We start from the raw sequence: 20,169 nt of genomic DNA, 5'->3' as shown, positions 1-20,169 counted from the left end.
AAACACACAACAGTGCAGATGAGTCTTAAAATGACGTTGAAAAACACCAGGCACACAGCCCACACATTGCATGATTCCATTTAGAAAGTTCCAGCTGAAGCAGATCTGATCCATGCTGGCCAGTCCATGATTGCTGGGCCAGAGGAGGAGGATGACTGCCAAGGTGTATGAGGGAAGTTTTTGAACTGATGGAATGTTCCAGATCTTGATTGTGATAGTGGTTACATGAGTGTAAAACTCAACATTTGTTAAAACTCTACAAACTTTACACTTAAAATCTGTGCATTTTTTTGGTATGTAAATTATACAACAACCAAGCTGACCCTGAGAGAGCATGCAGGACGTGGAGTTCACCTGATGAGACACCCCTGGCCTGAGACAGGATGATCTGAGCTGCAAATACGATAATAATTGCGGTGGATTGAGACCTACCAAACACGTTTCGGTTCATGAATGCATAATGATACATATTTCTTTTAAATTCAAAGGCAGTCACCATTTATTAACTGACCTGATTACAAAAATAAGCGTGTAGACCTGAGTTCACTGTGCTAGAAAGCCTGCTGGTCTGGTCTTCCCAGCTGCCAGTACCCCCACCTTCTACAAAACGAGTGGGCGTTTTCTTCATTTCACCTGGTGAGGAGAACTTCAGCCCACAGGAGGTAGTTTGCTTCTTTGAAGCGTTTTCCAGCAGCGTAGATCTGGTGAATCAGACCCTCCACGCAGACGATGCCGTATTGACCGGGAGCTCCAGCAGTGGACGAGCGCTCTTCAAGGCGGCCCGCTTCCTTTCGGTGTTGCTGGAGCCGTGCCCGGAGACCTGCTCCTCTACCGACTTCGTGTTCAGGCCCCCCACACAGTGCGGTGTCTGCTTCCACCGTCCCCCGCACGTTCACTGAAGCCTTGCTGAGATGAACAGTAGTGCCCTTGAAGACGCAGTAAAGGTGAACAAACTGCAGGCCCACACCGGGGACCCCTCTGCTCCCGATGGCCAGGCCAGTCTGGGCTCCCAGGTATGTACAAGTTGCCTCTGTCCTAGTGCCCCAGCGACTCGGATCCCAGCTCTGGGCTCTGTATTCCTTGTGGTCATGCAAAGCTTTCTCATAACTCAGCTTCCCCCTTGGGTTTCAAAGCATCTTTTTGGTAAAAACTCCTGTCTCAGGCACCTGATCTTCAGTTCTGTGAAATCCTTCACCGCTCCATAAGGGGCTTCTGGTGCAGCAAGAACCTTCTCTTCCCTTCGATGCCATCCACAGTTCCCGCTGGAAAGGGGCATGCGCGCACAGTGGTAGTGACCAAGCCAACTCTCAGGAGGGCTTTGGGGACCCGGTGCATTTTCCTGAAGGCAGCGACTGTGGGAGAAGATTTGTGCCCTTATCCTGCTTCCTCTGGACAGTGGCACTGGGAGTAAGACTGCTTGGAGGAGAAGAGTTTCCATAAAAGTATCCCAATAAATAAGTGAAAAAGAACTTCCAGGCTCAGGACATCACCATCTTGCAACCTCGATGGATTAATGACTTGAGGCACAGAGCAAGCCTGGCCACCCTCCATGGCACCCTCCATACTTGTGTATTATTTTAAAATAAAACAGTTTTTATAAAATCATTCCAGGAGCGCACAGCCCTGACCTGTGTCCTCCTAATGGGGGGACACAACAGAACCTGGGGTCCTGGGGCAGGGATGCAGCCTGAGTGGGAGGAGTCTCTGGGTCCAGCCACCAGCGCACAAGAATCTCAGAGGACAGAGGAACAGGCAGAACTGCACCAAGAGGGCGCCACCAGCAATCCTGATGCAGGACACACCTCAGGCCAAACGACCTGGTCCTTCAGCAGACACATTATAAAAAAAAAAAAAAAAGAGTGACAGGAGGGACCTAAAGACTGAAACAGACTTGAAACATTTTTAAAATCAAGCTGTTATAAAAAATTAGGCAAAGCCAGCAGGGTGTCATGGCTCACACGTGGAATCCCAGCACTTTGGGAAGCCAAGGTGGGTGGATCACCTGAGGCTGGGAGTTCGAGACCAGCTTGGCCAACATGGTGAACCCTGTCTCTACTAAAAATACACAAATTAGCCAGGTGTGCTGGCCCACGCCTGTAATCCCAGCTACTCGGGAGGCTGAGGCATGAGGATCACTTGAACCTGGGAGGTGGAGGTTCCAGTAAGCTGGGATTACGCCACTGCACTCCAGCCTGGGTGATGGACTGACAGTCTATCTCAAAAAAAAAAAAAAAAATAGGCAAAGCTACATCATAGTATTTAGAGGGGAAAAAAAAACACAAGGAAGTGATTTCTACAAACGAAGGGCACTGGTTCCTTTTGGGCGGGGGCGAGGCCGTAGAGGCACCTGGAGGAGACGGTGCAAGTCCAGGTTTTGGCATGGAGCTGTTCCACAGGGTAACTGATGAAGCCGTGTGTCTGCTTTGAGGGGCACCCTCCATACTTGCATATTATTTTAAAATAAAACGGTTTTTATAAAATCATCCAGAGTGTGGCTCCTGCCTCAGAGCCGGGACGCTCAGCACAGGGGCCTCTGGGGCAGGGGTTACCAGCCAGACACAGCATTTCCACACCCTGGCTGGGATACGGCCTCCTCTCCTCACTGGCGGGGTGACTTGTGTGTGGCCACCTGTGCCTCAGTCTCCCCATCTGCAGAGTGGAGAAAACAGCAGGACCTGCCCCTCTGGCTGCTCAGGGAAGGGCAGACTTCAGGTGAACTTGGAGCCATGGCTGGCTCGCATTGCTGCTGGTTCGTGGAACAAATGGGGCAGGTTTGGGTCTGACCTGTCCCCACACCCCCAGCTCCCAGCACAGTGTGGCTGGGCGCAGACACCCAGCGGGCATCAGTAGTATGGACGTCACTCAACTCGGCCCTGCCAGCATGCTGAGTGCAGCCCGGTCTCCACATTGTTGTAAACAAATGACAATCAAAATGAGCTCAAAAGACAAAGGAAGATGCTCCCTTCACCCCCCAGGAGGGCTCTTCTTCACTTTAGGGAGACCCCAAATTCCCACAGTCCCTGCCTTCTCATGGGCCCTGCCTTCTCATAGGCCCCGCCTTCTCATAGGCCCCGCCTTCTCATAAGAAGAGCTGTCTTCCCACAGGCCCCACCTCCCCACAAGCCTCACCTTCTCACAGGCCCCGCCTCCCCACAAGCCCCACCTCCGGCCTCCCCACAAGCCCTACCTCCCCACAGGCCCTGCCTTCTCACAGGCCCCGCCTCCCCACAGGCCTCACGTTCTCACAGGCCCCGCCTCCCCACAAGCCTCACCTTCTCACAGGCCCCGCCTCCCCACAAGCCCCACCTCCCACCTCCCCACAAGCCTCACCTTCTCACAGGCCCCGCCTCCCCACAGGCCTCACCTTCTCACAGGCCCCGCCTCCCCACAGGCCTCACCTTCTCACAGGCCCCGCCTCCCCACAGGCCTCACCTCCTCACAGGCCCCGCCTCCCCACAGGCCTCACCTCTTCACAGGCCCCACCTCCCCACAGGCCTCACCTCCTCACAGGCCCCGCCTCCCCACAGGCCTCACCTCCTCACAGGCCCCGCCTCCCCACAGGCCCTGCCTCCCCACAGGCCTCACCTCACAGGCCCCGCCTCCCCACAGGCCTCACCTCACAGGCCCCGCCTCCCCACAGGCCTCACCTTCTCACAGGCCCCACCTCCCCACAGGTTTCACCTCCTCACAGGCCCCGCCTCCCCACAAGCCCCGCCTCCCTACAGGCCTCACCTCACAAGCCCCGCCTCCCCACAGGCCTCACCTCACAAGCCCCGCCTCCCCACAGGCCTCACCTCACAAGCCCCCCCCTCCCCACAAGCCCCGCCTCCCCACAGGCCTCACCTCACAGGCCCCGCCTCCCCCACAGACCCCACCTCCCCACAGACCCCATCTCCCGGCAGGCCCCACCCCACCTCCTGTCTACAGGAACTTCCACAGGGTCTCACTGAGGTGCCAGGGCAGAGGGGTGGTGAGAGGCCATGGCTTTGGGGAGGGGAATATAGAGGGAGGGGGAGAGGAAGGGGGAAGTACAGGGTTCACCTGGGAAAGCCCAAACAAGCCCCCATGTGACTGCCTCATTCTGAGCTTCTCGGGGAAGCTCCCTCAGCCACCTCCCACCCTTCCCCCTGCCCCACCTCAGGGACCCAACCCTCTCCCTCACTCAGCCTCCCTTGTCTGCCTCAGCTCGTACCCAGCCCCTTCTCCAAACTGCCTGCATCCGCTGCCAGAACCCTCTGTTGGCCCCTAATCCTACTGACGGGCGGTCTCACTTGCCGCAAGGCATTAGGCGTCTGCGCGATTGTGTGGTGGGGGGATAGGAACGTGTGTGCATGTGAGTGTGTGCTCATGTGTGCCTATGTGTGTGTGTTGTGCATGTGTGGGTGTGTGCATGCATATGTGTGTGCACAGTGTGTGCCTGTGTGTATGCATGTGTGCTCATGTACACATGCATGAGTGTCTGCATTGCTTTGTGTATCTGTGAGAAAGTGTACATACATGTGCATATATGTGTGTGTGCAGGTGTGTGCCTGCATGTCCGTGTGTGGGAATGTACAGGTAAGTGCATGTGTAAGCATGTGTGCGGGTGTGCACGTGTGTGCCTGTGTGTGCATTGTGCATGTGTGCATTGTGTATGTGTGCCTGTGTGAGAATGTGCATGTGCCTCTGTGTGTGTTTGCACAAGTGTGGGTGTGCGTGCATGTGAGCCTGTGCCCGTGTATGGGGTGTGTATGTGCTTGTGTGTGTTTCCCCAGCTGTAAGCGCTGGGCATTGGACTGAGCCAGAGGGGCACTGACGAGAAGGAGAAGCACATGCCGACGCTGCTGACTCTCGGTGGGATGACCGCTGTCATTCTGAAGTCTTTGTCTGACAATGGAGGGATCTCCTCCAGAACTCACTGGGGAGCTGGGGAGGATAAACAAGGTCTGCAACAGAATGAACGATGCATCTTTATTAAGGATGGGCCTGGATGCCCGTTCAGGGGCCACTGGTGGCACAGGTGCCAGGTGGAGCCCCTTCAGCCACAGCAGAGGAGGTGTTCCCAGCTGCACAGACTGGCACCACCTCCAGCCCTGGTTAGGACAGATGCACTGAACTTCCCCAACAGCTGTTGTCCTTCACACACTGGGGCACTGTGGGGCTGGGGCTGGGAGAATGTCTCAGCATTGTCAAAGAGAAGAATTGTCTTTCAAATGAGCATTTTCCTTTTCTTTGTGAGTAATGGACATTTCAGGGCTGACCTATAGGAAAGAAACACCCAGGGTGGGAGCCAGGACCAGACTTCAGTCCTAGAGCACCAGCCCCACCCCCCGCACGCTGGGACGAGTGGACACGACGTGGGGAAGCAGGAGACGGAGTGGCCAGGGTGGGAGAAGGGTATCTTTTCTAAGGGCTCAAGATCCAGGACTGAAACACACAAACCCAGGCTATCGGCCCAGGGGTCCTGGGGAGGGTGTGTGGGTGTTCCCACCGGAGGCAGCAGAGCAGGGATCTGGAATCCTTGGTGCAACACAGATCATTGCTCCTTGTCTTCAAGAGTTTCCAAAGCTTCCAGATCACAGCTTATTCCTGAAACTTAGGAGGCTGCACTGGCCCTTCTGCCTGGGACCCCACCTCCTGTGCAGGCCCCCTCAGAGGCTTGTCTGCACCCTGCACCCGTTCTCTGGCTTCCTCCACAAATACCCCTGGAGGAAGTCCCAGGCCAGGCACACGGGAGCAAGAGGCTGGGAGGGACAACCGCAACAAGCAACACCGCAGCCCAGCGCTCGGAGGCCCGTGTGCCCTGCTGCAGACCAGAGGCTGCCCGGTCAGCAGGACCTGAGGAGGGACAGGGCGATGGGGTGGGAGACGGTCAGCGCCTGAGCAAGCTACTGAAAAGAGAGAAGCAGGGACCTGCAGAGGGACGGGAGCCATGGCAGGAGCGGCAGGTGTGGTGGGCATGGCGGGGGCAGCAGGTGTGGTGGGCGCAGGGGGTGCAGTGGGTGCAGCAGGTGTGGTGGGCGCAGGGGGTGCGGTGGGTGCAGCAGGTGCGGTGTGTGACCCACAGGAGGCTGCTCAGGGCTTCGCCTCCATCCCATGCTCAGGAGGAAGGAAGTCAGGACGTTTTTGGTGATGCCACGGGACCGCACGCATGTCAGAGCCAGCAGAATTTGGAGAACGTCGTGCCCAGGGCTCAGCACAGGAGCGTTTGTGGACAGCAGTGAGGTTGCTCACGCTGGTCATGGATGGTGCGTTGGCACTGCATTGACCCCAGGACCTCGGGCAGAAAGGTGGACAGAGCCACTGATGATACAGGAGGGGGCCCCAGGCACTGCTCTGCAGAAACGGCTGTTTATCAGCCCAGTGGCCGCTGCCTTAGTGTGTGTGGTGGGAGGTGGGAAGGGGATAAACTGAGCTACATACGGAATAAAAAGACTGGAAGGAAGTGCCTGGCATCTCACCGGGGCTGCCGGGGGTGGTAGAATTTAACTTTCTCTCTGCTTGTTTGTGGTCAACACCACTTTCTCCCAGAATAAGGAGATGCACACACAGAGACTACATCACTTCATCCCATGACATCTGGGAAACTGCACACACCTCTCACCCTCCACCCAAGGCTGCAGGGAGAGGGGAGATTCCACAAGGACCCACTGCAGCCAACAGGGTGCCGAGTGTGATGGCGGCTGCTAGAGTATAGAGGAGAGAGACCTACTGCTGAGAGGCCCAGGGGCTTCCCGGAAGGAGCTGGTCCGCTGAGGGGTAGGGAGCAGAGGGAGGGGACCTGAGCAAGGTGTACACAGGGCAGGTGCGGAGCCGGCAGGCATCAAGGGGACCAGGTTGGTGTGGCTTGTTCATAAGACTCACCAAATGCACTCGGTAAAAATTCAGGTTCCCAGGCCCTTGCTCTGGAGGCTCTGACTGGGGTAGGGGTGGGATACGGGGCCTGGAATCTGCATTTCTAATGAGCTCTTGGACTTTTCTTACAGTGATACAGGACCCAGGACCTGCAGATCCTCGGCTGAGGTTGGGATGGGCCAACTCCTGTCACCTTTGCACCTGGCAGGGAGAGGCTTTCCCACAGCACTGGACCCTCAGACCCATCCTCTCGCTCACCGAGCTGGCAATGTCCACTGCTCACTCAGATCCACATTCTCACCCCTCCCAGGGAGATGAAAAGACAGATGGCAGAGCCCCAGGAGACATAAAGCCCCTTCCCCAGCATTGGCCCCCCTTCTGCTGCCCCCTCTCCCCTTGAGCCCCCTAAGGCAAGATGCTGCACGGACCCCCACGCAGCTAACACAGCAAAGCATGGAGACCAGGTGCAGGGGCTGCAGGCAGCAGCCCTCCAAACTCAGGGTCCCAAACTCAGCCTGGCCAAGTCCAGCCAAGGGCTGCTCATTCCTGAGTGGAAGACACAGCCCTGGGGCAGACAGGGATGTGCTCCCATCCTGCTCCAGGCTCGCCCAGGGCTGGCTGTGTGACTGTGGTGAGCTCCTCGCCCTCTCTGATGCCCAGGCACTCCGTAACATGCCCAGCCTGGCAGAGATGGCTCCTGTTCACCCCAACCCGGGGTTGCTAGGATCCTGGGATCCGAAACTGCGGTCCTCCAGTGGGCTGTGTCCCTGTCCCTGACCCCACTTCCTTGACCCTGGGGAGTAGCCTTGGCTTGGCTGGGCCCTGTTCCCAGTGGACACCTGCTCCAGAGATGGGCACCTGCTGGGGGCAAGTTCAGCCCAAAGCCACAAGGCTGCAGGGGGTGCAGGATGAGACATGAGATAGCCCCACCCCAAACCTGGAGGCTCCAGGCTCTGCCCTGCCCCAGCTACCTTCTCCTGGTTTTTCTCTCCTGCTGGGCAGGCCGGGGCTATTCACACTGGTCCCACCGCTGTGAACACTAGGGCTGCGTTGGGGCCTCCACCTGTGCACTGACTAAACATGCAGCAAGCAGCTGGGAAGAGCAGTGGCCGCCCTCGGTGCCCCTGTGTCCCGGTCCTGTGCGCACAGTGCCTGCTGCTCATTTATCCTCTTAATCTAGCTGGAGGTGGCAGCTGCAACCAGGGCCAAATCCCCCTGCCACCTGCTTTCAGACAGCCCCTGAGAGCTCAGGACAGCATTCACCTTTTTTTTTTTTTTTTTTTTTTTTGAGACGGAGTCTCGCTTTGTGGCCCAGGCTGGAGTGCAGTGGCACGATCTGGGCTCACTGCAAGCTCCACCTCCCGGGTTCACGCCATTCTCCTGCCTCAGCCTCCCCAGCAGCTGGGACTACAGACGCCCGCCACCACGCCCAGCTAATTTTTTTTTTGTATTTTTAGTAGAGACGGGGTTTCACCATGTTAGCCAGGATGGTCTCGATCTCCTGACCTCGTGATCCGCCCGCCTCGGCCTCCGGAAGTACTGGGATTACAGGCGTGAGCCACGGCGCCCAGCCAGCATTCACCTTTTTAATGACTGGGAGGAAAAAATCAAAAGACCCATTTAGTGCCCCCCGAACATGATTCGGTATTCAAATTCCAGCGTCTGCCAATGAAGTTTCACTGGGACACCCAGCCGCGGTCATGCGTTGCCTGGGGCTGCTGAGGGTCAGAGCCCATACGGCCCCTCGTGCACGGTCCGCGAGGCATGGGAGCTGCTTCCAAGTGTGCCCTCGTGTCCACCCACATGCCCTGTCTGTCCACACTGTGTGTGGCCTGGTGCGGGGCCGCACTGTGATTTCACCGGACAAGGCCCCATCCTGGGGATGGCAAGGCAGGTGCGGTGGTTTTTACTGGGGACTCCACAAAGATGCCCCGGGGGGTAGGCCAGGTAACAGCCACAGTGTCCTACAGTCATCTGGAGCTGATGTCCCGACCGCAGTGGAGAACCGGGGATGGTCTCAGCCTCATCTCATCCTTTAATTTACCGGAGAGACGGGAGGCCCGGAGCAGGGAGCCCGGGCTCTCAGCTGGCTGGGATGGAGCCTGCGTGCCCCTCCGTTCCTGCCGCCCTCCCCAGTACCCCGAGGCCCTGCCTGGCAGGGCAGCTCCCGCGCAGCTGTGGGCTTTCTGCAGCTGTGCCACTGCCCTCAGCAGGCGTCAGTGACAGAGGGTCAGGCTGGCGGGGCCACGGGTGGCGAGGAAGGGCCAGGCGGGCAACAGGGAGCAGGCGTCCCTGTTCACGGCCGGCATGGTGACCGACAGGAACCCCAGGCTGCACTGGAAGGGACTCCAATGGCTCCAGCCTTCCCTGGCAGGTGCTGGGTCAACAGCAGACACTGTTCTTGGCGTGATGTTTGCACAAAACCCTCCCGCAGGCCGGGGTGGTTCCCTGAGTCCTCACCCGGGTGATGTATTTGACACAGGACCTCAAGCTGTTACACCCCGGCCACCTCCCCAGCCTCCTCCCCACCCTTCAGGTAGGAGTGAAGGTTGGGGGCAGGCTGACTAGGTCCTCGGCTGGGTGGATGTCCAAAGTCTCCCCTCCAGGACAGGACCAGGCCTCACCGGATGGACAGATGTCCCTGGCAGGAGACCCCAGCGGAGGACAGTGCCCGGCATCACACAGCTTGGGGTTGGTGGGGTTGGGGTCAGGCCACCCTGAAAGGCACAGCCATACCCAGGCCACCCGGCTGCCCCCTGTAAAGGGCTCAGCAGTGGAAGCCCCTGGAGGCTCCCAGGAGGCAGCTCCTGGATAGGAGCCCCAGCAGGGGCTGACCACTCTGCCCTCCACTCAGAGAGGCTCAAATAAAGGCCAAGGCCACAGCCCTTCAGGAGCAGAGCCCGTGGATCCCATACACTCTGGTTTTCAAACTCCAGCCCCAACCCTGTGCTGAAGACAGGGCTGCCGTCCACTAGCCCAGCCTCTCGGCCTCTCCCACTGTCTGGGGACATAGTGACTCTGTGTGAAGAAGGGTGGTAATACTGTGCCAGGGTTAGGGTTAAGCTGACCCTGGGAATTAGAGGCACTGAGGCTGGGCAGGGTGTGAGGAGGGAGCCGTGACTTCCTGAGCCAGGGCCAGGGGAGCCACCGTCCTCAGACCCAGTCTTCCGCCTGTCCATCAGTCCATGGGGTATCTGCCCCTCTGCCCACCACACCCCTTCCCTCTGCTCACCACACCCCTTCCCTCTGCTCACCACACCCCTTCCCTCTGCTCATCCCTCCCAGGGTCCTGACCCTCGGTCTCACCGGCCCTGGGACTGGCAGCTGGTGGCCCCTGAGGGGAGGCCCCGCCTCTGCTACTCTGGGTAGAAGTCAGGAGTCACTCCTGACAGGCCCTGGAACCCCAGGCCTAGAGATGCCCAGCAGGAGCCCCCGTGCCTGCCTAGGCCTCAGATCTGCCAGCGCCCAGCAGCCTGAGCCCCTTCATGCCAGCCCCTGCCCAGAGAAGGGCACGTGGTCAGGGACACCCCCCGAGCAGGTCCTGGGGACTGCCCAGCCTGCAGCCCTCCTTGCAGATCTCCGCTCGCTACAGCTGTGCCCATCGGTAACCCGCCTTCCCTGCACGTAGGCGTCACTACCTCCCCCCAGAGGGTAGGGAGATGGGGAGCCCTGGGGGCCCCCAGCAACCTTCACAGGCACCTCCCCAGCCATGGGCCATGCCGAGGGGCTCCCGTTTGTGGTCTCCCTGCCAGGCCCAGCACCCCTCAGGCCATCTGGAGAGACGCCACTGGCCCAGGCCTCCCCACTGAGGACACAAACCCCAAGGTCACCAGCGCAGCATCCGTGCTCACCTCTGCAGGGCCCTTGGGAGCCTTAGTGTCCAGGCCATTTTAAAGGAGAAATCAAAGAAAGTTCCTTGGGAAGAGGACAGGGCAGGGCCAGCCCAGGCCGCCGGCAGGCCCAACCCACAGGGCCCAGCTCCTCAGCCCACATTTTCAAGCAAAGCTCTGGTGTGAGCAATGAACACTGGTTTCATGGTGCCCTGGCGAGGATGAGCAAGCAGGGGCACCACAGCTGGGGCTCTCGGGCTCTGCACTGACGTGTCCCGGGGGCAGGGGCAGCACTCGGGGCTTCGCTTACTTGGAGCTGACCACACGCTGAGCCGGGCTGTCCCTGCACCGCCTGCTGGGTCCTCTCCGTGACTGCGGGACCTGCAGCCGGGCCGCACGGCGCCATCAATGCACAGCTACAGCTGGTTGAAGGGGACCAAATCCATTGGACAGTCGATTTGGTTCCATTTTACCAGCTCTAGCAAAGCATTTGGCTCCCGGATCCGAGGAACAGCGACGTCAGTGAGGAAGGCAGCTCCACCAGGCGGACGTCCCGATGGAGACGGGGCTTCGCGGCCGGCATCAGGCCCTTACCCCCCGTCCTGGAGGGCCTCCACCCCGAGGAGTTTCCCTCAAGCTCTGCGGGGACTGGTGCAAAGGGCCACACGCCCCGACACACACACACACTCAGATACGCACAAACACACCCACTCACACACAACTCACCACCCTCTCGCTCTGCCCGGGCTTCCCCATCGGGGACCCACAGGGGTCTGGGGAGGGTCGGAGGCGCCAGGCAGCCTCCATGCTCTGGGATTGACCCTCAGTGCCCTCTGCCTCCACCGCCCGATTCCTCCGCAGCCCTGGCTTCACCATGTGCCCGCTGCCCCGGCACTAGCCTCAGCTGTGGGATACAGCCCAGACCATCGGGCCCTGCCCCAGGGGCTCACATCTGTGGGCACAGTGACCTTGAGGGTTTGAGGCCCTTATTCCCCTGCAAACTCCTCCTGGACCACACTCATAGCTGGAGCAGAGGCAGGACAGACCTCCCAGTCAGCCATGGGCCTCGGCTGACCATAGGACAGCCCACCCAGGACACTCTCCTGCCTGGCTTGCCATGGCCTAGGTGGGATGGGATGGACTCTGACACCATGTGATATCTCTGGGTGGGCAGGACGGGAAGATTCCAGGGACGCCCACATTGCATGGTGGTGGGAGGACAGACTGAGGGGGCCTTCATGGCCTGACCCTGGGCCCCATGCCCCAGCCCTGCAGCCTTGCCCGCGTCTTGCTGAGGGGCACATGCCCAAGGGAACTGTGAGGACGAAGCATCAGGACGGAGGTCCGAACGTGACAGGACCTTCGCCTGGCTCCCGTATCTCCCACTCTGATCACCCTCAGTGACTTGAGAGCAAGTTCCCTTTTATAAAATGAGTCTCTCTGCAGCCCCGTCCATCAGGAGCCGTGACAGGTGAGGGAAGGTGTCTCTGGCAGTGCTGGGGATGCGGTGCCCGTGTGTGAGCTTCCCTCCGGGAGCACAGGCCGTCCTGGGCAGCACGGGTGGACGCACCTGCTCCTCACCCACCATGATGGCAGAGTGTGGGCTGCGCACCAGGGCCTGTGCCACCTGCCTGCCCTCTGCACACGTGGGGCTGCCCCGCCTGCCTGTCCTCTGGCCGCTCTGTCCCCCTCCTGACGTTGCAGGAACAGAAGCTCAGGCCCCTCAGGCAACAGGGACGGTCACACAGCACCATGCCCACCCTCCAAGGCCCCTCTGGGAGCAACTGAACTGGACGATCCCCCACCCCAGCCTCTGCCAGGCCTGCTCTGACTCGTCCATAGCTGCCTTCCCTGACTGTCCCTGCCATGGTGCCCTCCAGAAAGATCTGTGCCGTGCAGCAAGGCCGCCTCCCCAAAGTCCCCTGTAAATCGGTATCAGTCTCGCATCCCAAAAAGAGAGGCTTCCGGGCCATCAGCCACACTCTGCAAACCTCTCTCCTCCTTACTCCAGTGGCACAGAGGGTGCAGGGCAGACCCCAAGGCTCCCAGGGCCCGCCCCTCCCTGGCCTTGGAGTGAGGACGGCTCGAAGACCTCGCAGCCGGAACGCACTTATCCATTTACCGCTGTCAATATTCCTAATGGAGCGGAAGATTTGACAAGATCAAGCCGGGGACTCGAGTCCCAGCCACGATTCTTCCCCATCAGGAGCTGGGAGGTCTGGCATTTGCCAATCAATGTAGCAAACAAACTGGTCATCTCACCCAAAGGCAGCTGAGCACCGGGACAGGCTGCAAAACTGCCACGGGGAGGCCCCACGGCCTTGGATGAGGCGTCAAGCTTGGCGTTACAGCCATCACGGTGGTGGGCGTGAGCTGTGAGCAGACACCGACCGAGCAGCCAAGCGCCAGGTGCAGCCCTGAGCACCGACAGCCACCGTCTTCTCCCATACACCCCACTGCGCCTCAAGACCAGTCCTGTACTGCCCGTCAGGAGGATGCGGGGGCTCACAGCAGCGTCCCCTGCCCCAGGGCCCAGCCCCTCCTCTTCATGCTGCCCCGTGAGGTGGCAGCCAGCCTCCAGGTGCACTCACCCCAACATGGCCTGGCTTAGGGAAGTTCCCAGTCGTTCTTTGCCAAGGGAGTGAGCAGCACATTTGCTTGCGAGTGTGAAGGAAACGGGCGCACAGTTTGTGTTCTTGGGACATGCTGGAGCTGGGTCCATCCCTCGGGCAGGACGTCGGGGACCCCTGCGGACCCGGGCACCCCCCTGTTCTGCTCTGCTCCCTCGGGCAGCAGCTCCCACTCACTGGCAGATTCTCTAGCCCCTTCCCTCTGAGCCCTGGGGTCTCACCAGCGTGGGGCGAGGGCTGACAAGGGAGAGGCCCCCGAGGCCCCTCGACTTCCTTGTAAGTATTGTTTTCTTTTCTCTCTAAAAAGGCCAAGAAACCAGCATCCCACAAGCCCCAAAACCTCCCCAAGGGCCCCACGGCTCAAAGGTCGGGTGCTTCACAGAGCTCACCCCTCCCAGACCCCCGCACCCCACGTTTTCCGACCTTCCCCAAACTGAGCTGTGCTGCCTCCAGCCTCCTAGGCACGGGCTGCCTTCCTGCCAAGACCCACGCAGCCCCTCACCACAGCGACCACCCCTAGCTCCCGGGGCCTCAGACCCCCGGGCCCCGAGGGCTCCAGGGGCCTCCGGGTAGGGGAGGGCCAGCCCTGCCTGGCCTTCTCTGGGGCCAGCTGCCACTGTGGTTTCCTCATCGAATGAGGAGTCCCTGCGTCCTCTGAGTAAAGGCAAGCTCGCCAAGGGAGGGGCAGCTCCTGGCTGGTCCCCTCTGTGTCCCTAGCTGGGTGCCCAGGCCTGGCAGAGAGGCGGCCCAAGCGTTTCTGGTGACTTTACCGTTCGCCGGGACAGCAGGACTGGGGATGGAGCCCAGGGCGTGGATGCTCTGCAGAACCCACTTTGGGTCCTTCTGCCTCTCTCTTGACTCCAGTGCTATAGAGAACAGGGCTGCAGCTCCTACCGCTAGTGCATTTTATGAACCAAACAATTAAACAGGTTTTAAAACATCTGCTGATGGAGTTGTCCCACACAGGGAAGTACACTCAGCATTTTTAAGCAGCGACGGGCAATCTCTGCTGAAAACACCAGCAGCCCTGTTAAAATCAATAGAAAATTAGATGCCATGAAGATGCAGTACGTGTCCAATTAGTTATAATTGGAGCAAATAGTGATGTAGATAAAGACCTGGTAGGAAGTGTCACTGAGAACCGACGGCTACAGCAGCCTCACCCCGGGACCCCCGAGGGTTGAGGACACAGGGGAGCAGGAGGGCCAGAGCCACGCCTGCCACCTCATCCTGGAAGCCCCTCCTGCCTTTGGTAGGGCCCCAGCCCCTTTGTTGGACCCTAGAAGAGAGGCAGCCCCACCGTCCTGGAAGGTGGAAGTAGGAGCAAGCTGAAGCGAACCGCCGGGCCCTCCCCTGCAGCCGCAGCCGTCCCCCGGTTGACCTCTGGTGGGGCAGAGGGGGCCCCGGGCACAGAGCACTACACACCTAGCGAGGGGTTCTTGGGGACTTCCGTAGCCCCTCTGCACCTCAGGTCTTCCATGTGGGAGTGTGAATGGCCGTGTGTGAGCACCAGCCCTGTGCAACTTGGGTCTTGGTCACGCCACGGCCTGGTCTGAGCTTGGCACGCAGTCCCTGGGCACTTGCCCCTCAAGGGCGGTGGAAAGCAACACTCTGTCCTGCTGCACCCACAAGCCCTCGCCCAGGACCTCGGGGAACAGCGGCCACTTTGGGCAGAAACCACACGGGACCCCCAGGGGAAGGTGTCTCCCGCCCCAGGACAGGGGACACTACAACCAGCGTCCTTGGTGAAGATGCGGCACCAAACGACTTCCACTCAAGGACAACCAACCCCAGGTCACACCCGCAGCACAGACGCTGCCCTCAGAGACTGCAGAGCCCAGCCCTGCCCCCGCCAAAGCCCTACAGAGACTCAGGGACCCAAGGCGACGGCAAGAGCAATCCCTCTCCTTCTTCTCCACAATCCCAGGCACTCACCGGGGGGAAGGACAGGGTGCCCGTCCCCTCCCACCAGGGGAGGGCATTGCCAACTCCCATCTGGGTGCTTTTTTTTGTTTCTTACTATGAAGCTTTTAAAATGTAAATGTCAATAACCTAATATTTCTCCATGCAAAACCATTACCTATTAGCGCTCAGATTCACCACTAAATTAAACTTTAATTCCAGATTTTGGTTAATTATTAAAATAGATAGCAAAGAATTACAGTTAGCCGGGTGCGTGTGGGCAGCCCCTATTGGGGTTTCTGCAGGAGCCTTCGGGGTTCTGTGGGGGACACTGGCTCTCACAGGGCAGTCCCCAGAGAGCCCCTAATTAAAAGGCAAGAGGAAACCCTGCACCCCAAAACGCGCTTGTTTCTTATCATCAGCAATGCTGACTCAGCCAAATGCTGAACAAGACCCGCTCAGCCCAAATCCATAACTTTTCTATCTATTCAAAAAAAGAAATATATTATTTCTCAACACTGATAAAAGTTTAATACAGAGTTGCCCGGGTTTTTAATAAACTTGTCAACAAAAGAGCAAGGCAAATTGATGGGGCCCTTCCCAGAGATAAATTTTGCCTCAAATAGACCCACAGAGCAGGGGGCAGGCAGGAGGGAGGCGGGGGCGGGAGCGGACACGTGATTGTTTTGCTGTTCTTTGCAAAAATGGCAAGATAGACTTTTGTGTCTTATGATCTCAAAGATAGGGCCGGGGTAAAAGCTGGTTTAATTTGAAGAAGGCTGTTGGCTGAGAACAGGATCAGAGAGTCCCGAGGTCCAGAGAGAGGGCTTGGCAGCCCGGGGACAAATGAACAGTCACGTGTCCCAGGATAAGGAAAAGCCCCTTGGCGCACAGAGTCTGATTGGAGCCCCCTCCTGTGGGTGGGAGGCACCTGCCCACTGCTCCCACCCACCTGCAGAAACAGATCCCTAAGCCAGGAGCTCAAGGATGGCCACGGATGAAATGACGATGGCATACGTGCGGCCACCGCAGGCCTCGGGACACCAGGGGACACCCAGCTCCACGTACAAGTGCGTGTCGGGCTCTCAATTCTGCCGACGTGTTCTCTGCCCTCCCTCTGGCTCAGTGAGGCCACCCAGCATGCAGAGACATTGTGAAAAGTGTCCCCATCTGTCCTCAGGCGGGGCGCAGCACCCCATGTCTGAGGAACACAGGATGGGCCTTTCCTGCTCGCGCTCAAGGGCATCAGCTCCACAGGCCTTGGAGGTGTTTGAAATTCCACCATTAGAGAGTCACTTCTTGAGTTAAGGGCGGAGGGAAAGCAGGCTCCCCAGGGAAGGGGCTTGGCAAGCTGGTGCTCGGGGCTGCAAGGCCTCTGGAGTGTGTTGCTACAGCTGATGTGGGAGGAGGGCCGGGAGAGGTGAGGAGGTACCCGAGGGAGGGGCAGCAGGGACCCCAGCCATAGCCTCGCCTGCTGCAGGCCTGAGCCCGAGGCCAAGGAACCAAGCGGCTCCCTGCACCCACTCCTAGGGTGGGGATGCTTGTCCCTCTTCACTCTTGATGGGCAAAGGCCCCACCACGCCCTGGGGAAGGGACAACAGAAGGCAGCTGGGTCCCTCCTGGACTTGACGCCCTCCAAGGGGGCAGGCGAGGAGGGGGAGACGGAGGCAGAGCCCAAGAGCCCAGAGCCTCGCCCGGCCTCTGTCCCGCTCACCCGGCCTCCGTCCCGCTCGCCCGGCCTCCGTCCCCCTCGCCCGGCCTCCGTCCCGCTCGCCCGGCCTCCGTCCCCCTCGCCCGGCCTCCGTCCCGCTCGCCCGGCCTCCGTCCCGCTCGCCCGGCCTCCGTCCCCCTCGCCCGGCCTCCGTCCCGCTCGCCCGGCCTCCGTCCCCCTCGCCCGGCCTCCGTCCCGCTCGCCCGGCCTCCGTCCCGCTCGCCCGGCCTCCGTCCCCCTCGCCCGGCCTCCGTCCCGCTCGCCCGGCCTCCGTCCCGCTCGCCCGGCCTCTGTCCCGCTACAGCTGCTGGCCTCAGGCACTTCGGCGGTGGGCGGGGTCGGGGCACTCCTAGAGCTCGGGCAGAGTCATCCGAGTTCAGCCTCTCCACGGGACAGCTGAGAACGCGGGCTATTTATACTGGCGTGGTGGGCAGGCGGGCAGCTGGGGAGACACATGCAGCCCCGGAGCCATATCTGGGCATGACAGAGGGCATCGGCTTGCCAGGATGACAGGGCCACACGGTGCAACTGTCCTGGGCGTCCTTCAACCTCAAAACATCCTCACGGGGCCCCCGGGGACGGGTTCCAGGGACAGCTGCCTTCTACCCCCTCTCCTGCCACTGTTAAAAATATTCTGGGTCATTGTCCCAATCATCCCAGAAATCGCCCTCCATGCACGCCCATGCAAGCGCGCGCACACACACACACACGAGCACACACACGCGCACACACACACGCACATACACACACACGCGCGCGCACACACACACACACGCACCTGCCTCCAGTCCCAGCCAAGGAGTCGACCCTGTGAGGAGTGGACCCCAGCCTCCCACCGCCAGGGCTTCTGGGTGACCCCCTCCTGGCCAGGGAGCAGCCACTGACCTCTGCACCCAGCACTCCTGAAACAGAGCTCTCTCTCTCCCCCATGTTCTCTCCCTGGGGTGGACACAGGAGGCCTGAGAGGCCCAGTGTACCCCCAGCATCTCTGTCCTTCAGATCACACACTTGCACCCCACAGGGGCAGCCCGCCTGGTGCAGGGAGCAGACCTGGCCTGAGGCTTAGTGGTGCCTCTGAAACCCGGGTGAATCGGTGGAGCTCACAGCGCCTTTGCGGTGACCACTGTGTGGGAACCTCAGCCCCGTGTCCCTCTATCTAAGGGACCGGCGGTGGAGCTGTCAGAGGTGGCCCTCTGATCCCTGCCCTTGAGACGCGCAGCCCTGCATGCTGCCTGCGGTGCTCTGCAGCGTCCTGGGCGGCAGCTCTGCAGCAGCTTGCCCTGCTCCTCTGCTGCAGTCACCGCCCCTCCCCATCAGCAGGACGGGCTTCCAGGGTCAGAGCTGGCTGGGGACTCTGAACACTAAAAGCAGAGTCCTCCCCAAAGGCAGAGTCCTCCCTGGGCACCCGGGGGCCTCCGGAGAGGGCCCTACCAGCCCCAAGCTCTGGCCAGCTGGGCCTTGGACCTCAGGAAGGAGCGGACAGCACGAGGCTCTGGGAGCTGCTAATGCTGTCACGGGTGCCTTCCCTTCCCAAAAGCCATGCCCACCTCTTCCTGGGTGCGATGCCTCCAGTTCACAGGGACAGAGGCTGCTGGTTGGTCAAGGACAGTGGGCAAGGCCAGGGCCCCTCACAAAGCCCTGTGCTCCTGTCCAAGAGCCTCCCTTGCCGGGGCCCAAGCCCAGTCACCCCGAGGTCAGTGTCCTGCCCAGAGGCATCAAAAGCGGGAGCAGGACTGCAGAGAGCGCGGGAGGCCTCTGCAATCGGACGTGCATGGCGGGGCTGAGTCAGCACAAAGCCTCTCAGATTGCCGGGTTACCCTTTATGTGAAGGTGGCAGCAACTCACGCGATCGCACTGCCCCGTCCACCTCCGGCCATCCCAGCCTGGAAACCCTCCAGGCCAGCACTGCTCAGCCACACCCTGGTCCTGAAGATGGCTCGGGCCACTCAGGTTCCCTCAGTTTTACTTTAGAGCATTTTTGGGGTAAAATTTGCAATTCAAGCGATGTTCATTTTGATTGACTCCGGCTGCAGCAGCTAAAATATCTGTCCTGTGGGTCAATCTAATCATGCTTAATAGCAGTTTATTCCTCGATGCAATGTTTCTCATGTGAGCCCGACAGTTTCACAGAGAGTGCCGACGCACCTCTCGCAAATGCTCTCACCAGCCCCTGTGCCTGCTTTGAATGCTTGTGCAATAAAATGCTTTATCGCACTTGATGAATGCACTAGTACCAGAATCACCGGTGACTCCCTCTTTAGAAGGGGGTGCCACCATGTCCTTGGCCACCTGGCTGCAGAAATGGAAGACCACTCATCGCGACACACGCGTGCAGGCAGCGGCGGGGCTGTCCCTTCCCAAAGGCCACCCTTCTCCTTCACACAAGCTCCAGGACCCAGAGCTGGTCCCACTCACGGGTGGAAACAGCACCTGGAGCGTGGCTAGCTTTTGAGCCGTAGGATAGAAAAATGTAACTAATTTGGTTCGCTGAATTTATGGGCTCCACAATCTCTGCAGCGACTGTTCCCACCAGCAGGAGCCTGGCCCACCCTCTAATCACCGTGGGGCAGTTTCCAGAGTGTTCTGGGAAACCCGGGAGCCTACACCTGGTGCTACCTGCTCCAGGGAGTGAGAGACACGGGCACTGTCCGCCTCCTCATGGCCCCCTGGATTCCCACCTGGATTCCCACCTGGATTCCCAAGCTGGCAGGCAAGTCCCAAGGGGGTGGGCGTCCGTGTCCAGCCCCCTCAGCCCAATCCAGGCTCCTTTCCCTCTGAGAGTCCCGGCCCCCATGGCAGCGTACCTAAGTGGTCTCAGGAGAGTCCCTGTGGGCAAGACATGCCAGTGAGGGTCCGTGCCCCTACCCTGCCCGCTCTCCCCTCCCTCAAATGGACAGGCACAAAGACCCCCACAGACGAAAGTGCCAGCATGTCCATGCTCCATGCCAGTTTGGGGCTCCCTTCCTGGCTGCTGCCCGGGAGCCAAGCTTCGGAGATTCATGCGTGGGAGACTCCAGCCCCGGGTCCCAGTGTCTCTAGGAAAGCAGCAGGATCCCTGGGGAGCACCGTCAGGCCACACGTGCCGGGGAGCGGGGTTCGGGCTGCCAGGGGCGGTGCCCGTGCGATGCTCATTTTTAATTCAGCGGATCCGAGACTGGGGGTGATTTACAGCCGAGCAGGCCGCAGCTCTCTCCCTGTGAACTCTCTAGTTTTACTGCTCAGTCAAACCTAATTCCAAAACACTAATGCTTTTATTTAAACA

The 20,169-nt window shown here is 59.8% G+C and overlaps 1 protein-coding gene and 1 non-coding gene across 2 annotated transcripts; both read right to left on the bottom strand.

Annotated features, from left to right (window-relative positions):
• Nucleotides 1-4,936: 4,936 nt before the first annotated feature.
• On the bottom strand, nucleotides 4,937-11,540 carry LOC144331520 (uncharacterized protein MIR1-1HG-like). The gene is given in 4 exon segments (XM_077949070.1): nucleotides 4,937-5,182; nucleotides 5,184-5,240; nucleotides 10,975-11,133; nucleotides 11,391-11,540. Coding segments are annotated over 4 exon segments (531 nt in total). The 3' UTR covers nucleotides 4,937-5,017.
• On the bottom strand, nucleotides 11,062-11,163 carry MIR133C (microRNA mir-133c). Its single transcript, NR_032403.1, has one exon. It is a non-coding gene; the product is annotated as a microRNA mir-133c (primary transcript).
• Nucleotides 11,541-20,169: the final 8,629 nt, after the last annotated feature.

Source organism: Macaca mulatta, chromosome 10, assembly GCF_049350105.2.
Source record: "Macaca mulatta isolate MMU2019108-1 chromosome 10, T2T-MMU8v2.0, whole genome shotgun sequence".
Lineage (NCBI taxonomy): Eukaryota > Metazoa > Chordata > Mammalia > Primates > Cercopithecidae > Macaca > Macaca mulatta.
The sequence above is the reverse complement of the archived record's forward strand: the minus strand, read 5'-3'. Positions and strand labels throughout refer to the sequence as shown.